The sequence below is a fragment of the Triticum urartu genome, chromosome 5 (assembly GCF_003073215.2).
Source record: "Triticum urartu cultivar G1812 chromosome 5, Tu2.1, whole genome shotgun sequence".
Lineage (NCBI taxonomy): Eukaryota > Viridiplantae > Streptophyta > Magnoliopsida > Poales > Poaceae > Triticum > Triticum urartu.
In genome coordinates this window covers 426735593-426741613 of record NC_053026.1, presented here as the reverse complement: position 1 = coordinate 426741613, position 6021 = coordinate 426735593, and the positions used below count along the sequence as shown (strand labels likewise).

General features: G+C 47.4%; 1 protein-coding gene across 1 annotated transcript; it reads right to left on the bottom strand.

The window, feature by feature from the left end:
• Positions 1-2742: 2742 nt before the first annotated feature.
• On the bottom strand, positions 2743-5655 carry LOC125509512 (probable protein-S-isoprenylcysteine O-methyltransferase). Its single transcript, XM_048674494.1, has 4 exons — positions 5306-5655; positions 3515-3758; positions 3180-3308; positions 2743-3022 (listed from the first exon to the last, which is right to left on the bottom strand). The coding sequence occupies exons 1-4, from the start codon at positions 5523-5525 to the stop codon at positions 2932-2934; spliced, it is 684 nt and encodes a 227-aa protein (XP_048530451.1). The 5' UTR covers positions 5526-5655; the 3' UTR covers positions 2743-2931.
• Between the last annotated feature and the right edge of the window lie 366 nt (positions 5656-6021).

Genomic DNA, 6021 nt, shown 5'->3' with positions numbered 1-6021 from the left:
GACATTTCAAATGGACTACAACATACGGATGTATGTAGACATATTTTAGAGTGTACATTCACTCATTTTGCTCCGTATGTAGTCACTTGTTGGAATCTCTAGAAAGAGATTATATATTTGAAAACGGAGGAGTATTGTCTTTTTAGATTTCAAATGGACTACCATATACGGATGTATATAGACATATTTTAGAGTGTAGATTCACTCATTTTGCTCCGTATGTAGTCACTTGTTGAAATCTCAGAAAGACAAATATTTAGGAACGGAGGGAGTATAGGAGTAACAGAAACAATATTTCTTACCTTGTGCAGTTTGTAACATAGTTAATTCTTTTAAATTTCTTACAAATTACAAATTTGCAATTCCAGGACGGTATCTATGACATTATATATTGTATGGTCTTTCTAATGTAATTGAAAGGCGCCCACCTATAGAAGCACAATATCTTTAAACAAAAAAACTGTACCTCCTGATATAATCTGTCACGCATTTGAATTTTTTTGCTATTACAAAGTATACATATGTTAGAGTACGTAATGGGCCCATTAGTCTTAGGGTTAATTAGAGATAAGGGTCGCTTGCTTAGGGGTCAAGTAAGCCTTGCTTGGGAGTCAAGTAAACCTCTCTATATAAAGAGAGGAGATGTATCAATCTAATCAAGCAAGAATTAAGAAGGAAATCCCTTCCATCTTGCCCGGCCGTGGGCAAAAGGCCCCCGGCCGGCCCTCTCGCGCCCTCCTTCTAGCAGCGCCATAACAATTTGGTATCAGCTAGCTTCGGTTCGATCATGTCTTCACCCCCGCCCAACCTGTCTCTTCCGCTGCCGGTCACGACCGTCGCCCCGCTCCTGCCCGCGCCGGGATCTTCCGTCGCGCCCGCCCCCGTCGTCCTCACCCCGGAGGTGTCCGGGGCGCTGCGGGACCTAACACAGGCGGTCCAGGAGATCCATCTGTTCTTGGCCGGGTCCTATGGGCCGCACCCGGCTGCGCCGCCCATCACCGCCACCGCGCCGTGGCAGCCGCCGCACCAGCGGCCCCCGCCGCGCTCGCCGGGCTGCTGCAGCAGCCGCTGCAGCTGCCATCCATCGCCCCGTCCTGGCTGCCGTGGCAGCCGCCGCACCAGGCGGCCTCCGCCGCGCTCGCGGGCTGCTGCAGCAGCCGCTGCAGCTGCCATCCACCGCCACCACCGCCCCGTCCTGGCTGTCGTGGCAGCCGCCGCACCAGGTGGCCTCCGCCGCGCTCATCAGGCCGCTGCAGCAGCTGCCATCCACCGCCCCGCCCTGGCTGCAGTGGCAGCCACCGCTCCTGGTGACCTCCGCCGCGCCCGGCGCTCCGCCGCAGCTGCCACTGCAACTGCAGCAGCCATCACCGGTCAGCTCCGGCCCCGCATCGACCGCGCCGACGGGAGTCCCGATCCACCAGATCAAGTTCCCGCCGTTGCCATCACCGCTTCCCCAGGGCGTCCCCATCCAGCAGATCAAGCTTCCGCCGTCGCCGTCACCGCTTCCAGCTTGGATCACTACCCGCCACGTGTCGGCGACGGTGAGGCTGCAGGCTGCTGCACGCGGCCTCCTAGCGCGTCGGCGTGTGTGGGAGTTGCGTGGTCTGCAGCTGCCGCTCCTCCCAGTTGCGCTTCGCTGCGCAAAGGACCTCGATCTCGTCCGCTGCGTCGGGGATCTTGGGCATGCTGTTTTCCCCACGGACAACGCCCTCAAAGTCTGCGACATCGGCGGTTGGGGAGGCGCACCCCTCCTCGCCATTGTCCATCGACAACCCTCCACTCTTCTATGTGCGGTGCCGACCAACAGCCGTCCGGCGGGGAGAAGGCATGGTGTCACCGACAAGAGCGCACCGCGTAGCACCACTGCATTCCGCCGCCGGCCGCCGCGAGGGCGCCTCTGCTGGTCGCTCTTGCGACCACTTCCAGGTGGCCATACATATGCACTGTTTTTGTCCAGATGGTGTCCATGGGATCCAGGTGGCTGTACACGTGCACGTCCGACGTGCGGATGGTATCCACTTTTTGTTAAGAGGTCCAAAATAAATCATCCCAGTCCATTTCAGGTTGAGAGTAATAAAACAAGCCGAGATGTAAAAGGCTTGTTTTTAGGTGTTAGGTTGGTGTTGCCTCGAGTCATGGTTATAAGTTGGTTAGGCTGCAGCTTGAGGACAAGCTGCATGTCCAGGTGGGGTGTAGTGTTAGAGTACGTAATGGGCCTAATGGCCTAGGCTGGCGGTATAGCCAGTTAGTCTTAGGGTTAATTAGAGATAAGGGTCGCTTTCTTAGGGGTCAAGTAAGCCTTGCTTGGGAGTCAAGTAAACCTCTCTATATAAAGAGAGGAGATGTATCAATCTAATCAAGCAAGAATTAAGAAGGAAATCCCTTCCATCTTGCCCGGCCGTGGGCAAAAGGCCCCCGGCAGGCCCTCTCGCGCCCTCCTTCTAGCAGCGCCATAACAACATAAGCAATAGATGACACTAAAATACATGAAAGTTGAGAAAGTCGTGTGTAAGACGTGAGATGCCCACAACATGGTATGGTCGTTGACTCAAAAACAATTCTCAAAACTAGTGTGAAAGTGTGCTTCAAATCTGAAACTGCAACTGTTGGAGGTTATTACGTACAAACAGGTGGTAAGGCGGACTTGTATAATACAAACTTTAGATTCTGGTAGACTAGATCAATCACTCAAACTACTAAAAGTTACCCATATTCTTTAAAGACAAACTATACAGAATTATGACACATAAATATCCAACTTTTCTTACTTATAGAGCATGTATCTACCAGTGTACACTGACAAAACTTTATGGTTGGAGCATTAAAAATAATGTAACAAAGCAGTCTGTTAACTTGATAATCCAAACACATGGTGTGAACAGAACGCTGGAAAGCGAGGACTCAATAACTTACTTTGCAAGTTTGAAACACTCAGTTTATAAATGGTAACCCCGAGTGCACTTTCCGTGCATATTCTTCATATTGAGAGCCAAAAAATTGCCTCAAGAAAAATTCTTCATATCTGCTCTCGAGTGAAGGGGTCACAATAAAAACTGTAGAAGAAGCACACAAAATAATATACTTAACTCTTATATGAAATATTCACATTAATTGGGCACATTCTGACAATGGGGAGCCTAGGATATAGAGGTAGAAATATGGTTCTTTTAGAAGGATACGGTATCCGCTTTGCAAAGAAACGCCACAACACCAATGCAAATACAACTGTAGATACTGGATTGCACAGCATAACCTGCGTTCCAACTGCCCATAGAAGAAAGCCTGAATACCCAGGATGCCGCATAAATCTGTACAATTAAGAACATACTTTAGCAGCTATAACCAGTTAGTTTTCTGTTCCTATGATAATCATATCCTATGAACCAAAGGTCTTATGCAGAACTATCACCATGTTTTTTATGTTGCAACGAAAAAAATGCTTAAGTTGGAGCACATGCAGAGGAAGGCAACAACATTACTCAAGACTATAAATGTTGAATTGTGATGCAAGTACCTATAAATTCCATGAGTTACCAACTGATGCTGGTCTTCATACTGAATCCGTATAACATGTGTAAAGGCACGTCCAGCTGTTACAACAGCAATTTTACGAATAATTTCACCAACAAGCACCATCAGAAGGCCAATATTACTGACAAACAGATACCCTTTTATTTCTGGGAAGAAAAGACTTTCTGTCAGGTGTTCCACCATTGCAAAACTCATTGCCAAAACATACTGCTTGCTGATAAGAAGTGCTGCATCAGAAGCACCTTAATTAGCTCACAACATGGTCACGCAGTTACATAATGCAAATTACAATTAAATGGTAAAGAAAGAAGATAAATGAAATAAAGAAGCGGATGCCAATCTATGCATGGTAGTGTTCTTTCAGGGGCTCTTTGGATTTGAGCCAACAGCTGCCAGCAAAAAAGTTGGCGTTGACTGCATGTTGGGCATATGTTTGGATGAGCACCAATTATTTGGCTCGCCAACGCTGCATGGCCTTCCTCAGTTCACTTTCACGCCAAACCATGGGTGAGACGCCGGCGAGCAAATAGCTAGCCAATTTTTTGGCGTGCCCGTGATTTGGCTGGGCTAGTATGGGCAACATCCAAACAGCCCCTCATATTCTTTTTGACCATCTTATGTGTCAAGTTGATAACCTATGATTATGAATTTTCTGATTGTGCTAGTATCCAATCAAATAGAGATCTGAAGGACTGGAGTATCACCAAAGAACTAGCCATGGATAGGGGTGCATGGAAGCTTGCTATCACCAGAACCATGAGTTGGTTGCGAGATACTATGGGTTTCAGATCTAGCCTCCCCCGACTTGTTTGGGACTAAAGGCTTTCTTGTTGTTGTTGAACTAAAAGAGTTTAGAGCCAGAGTTAAGTGAACTAAAAAATGCAAGTTGAACAAATCAAGTTTGAATAACTATTTTTAATCATCCCCAATTTGTACTATATATGAAGATAAATACTTATGATGGCTTATGAAGCACTTAATTAGGAAATTAATTCATCAGGCATATTAAAACTTAATTGGTAAAATACTACTCTGTAGAGGCACTCAAATTGTACTTTCTGATTTTGGAGTTTGACCTCAACCTTCATGTCAGCCCATTGGTACTCATTCTTTCTGAGAAACGAGTGGTGCTCGGTTGGCTAGAGCACACGTCTGTAAGCTTACTCACCCGCGTTCAAGGCGCAGACTCTGCATGATGCCTTGTTTCTTCTAAAAGGCCGACATGGGAGCTAGTCTCCATGGGTCAAAGAAAAAAAGATGCTTGCTCTTTCTTATCCCCTAAATTTATCACAGTATAGTACTCGGTAGCTTCGTTCTGTTGAGTTCTTAAGCTAAACAGAAAAATTCTTACAATTGCATATAGATCGGACAGCGCAGGTATACCATGGTTGTTTTTCAGTTAAATGCTAGGTAAGAAGAAATTGCCGAGACCATGACACCGATAATTATGCAAATAGGGGAACTGCCAAAGCATGCATTCTGCCAATTCCTCTCAAGTCATCTCAACTATCTAAACAAAATCAAACCACACCAGCAGCAATCCAATTGGATCAGACGAAACGACACATATTGACATCCTCATGGCCCCACATATGTGCTTCACATAACCACATGTTAACCAGGGCGCTGTAATCTAAGCATATAGGAGTACTATACAAGAATCATGTGCATCGGTAGCACCTTCTCTACTCTCTACCAGTAGTAGCATCTAGACAATCTCACGAGCACCGTCTCAGGACGGCAAAGATGGGGGCCGAAGAGGCGATTCACTCACAGGTGGCGGTGACGTTGCTGTGGCCGTGGAAGGCGGCGGCGAGGACGTACTCGGAGCCGTGGAAGAAGGCCAAGGCGGCCGCGAACTGCCACGCCTGCGTCCGCGCCGCCATGGGCACAGCGGGGATCTGGGGACCGGAGCTTGCGCTGGGGCTCAGGGCTTGGGCAGCGGGAAGAGATGCTTGGCGTTGGAGAGGTGCCGGGAGGGGGAGATGCCGCATGCGGAAGCTTTTACTGGGGACCTGGACGGGGACCGGAAAAGCTCGGGGCGGCCACGGCGTCGGCGAGGCGAAGCTGTCGGGCCGCCGGGATGGATAGAGAAAGGGGCGACTCCTATTCCCCGACCCACGCGGTGGAAAGCAAGGTAAACGCACGGGACTTTGGGCCGGCCCATGTAGGGGCGGGGCGCCCCTGCTTTTATATCCTTTCGTTTTTTTCTGCTTTTTTTTGCTTCATTAAAAATGTTCGGAATTTCAAACAAAAATCGAATCTCAAAATCTTCACGAATTTTAAAAATGTTCGTGATTTTGATGAATATGATCATGGATTTTAAAATGTTTGTAAATTCAAAAAATGTTCATGCTTTTGAAAATAATTCATGAATTCAAAAAATGTTTTCGAATTTGGAAAACATTCGTGAATTCAAAAAACGTTCATGGGTTCTGAGAAAATGTTCACAAATTTAAAAAAGTGTTCTCAAATTTTTAAAAATGTTTG

Bases quoted from the DNA above. Each gene is read 5' to 3' on its own strand.
- LOC125509512 (XM_048674494.1), bottom strand. From the start codon at position 5,525: ATGCGGCATCTCCCCCTCCCGGCACCTCTCCAACGCCAAGCATCTCTT. The intron at 3,759-5,305 runs GTGAGTGAATCG...CTTCTGATGCAG, and splicing joins CAGCAACGTCACCGCCACCT to CACTTCTTATCAGCAAGCAG. The intron at 3,023-3,179 runs GTATCCTTCTAA...ACTCGAGAGCAG, and splicing joins TTCTTTGCAAAGCGGATACC to ATATGAAGAATTTTTCTTGA.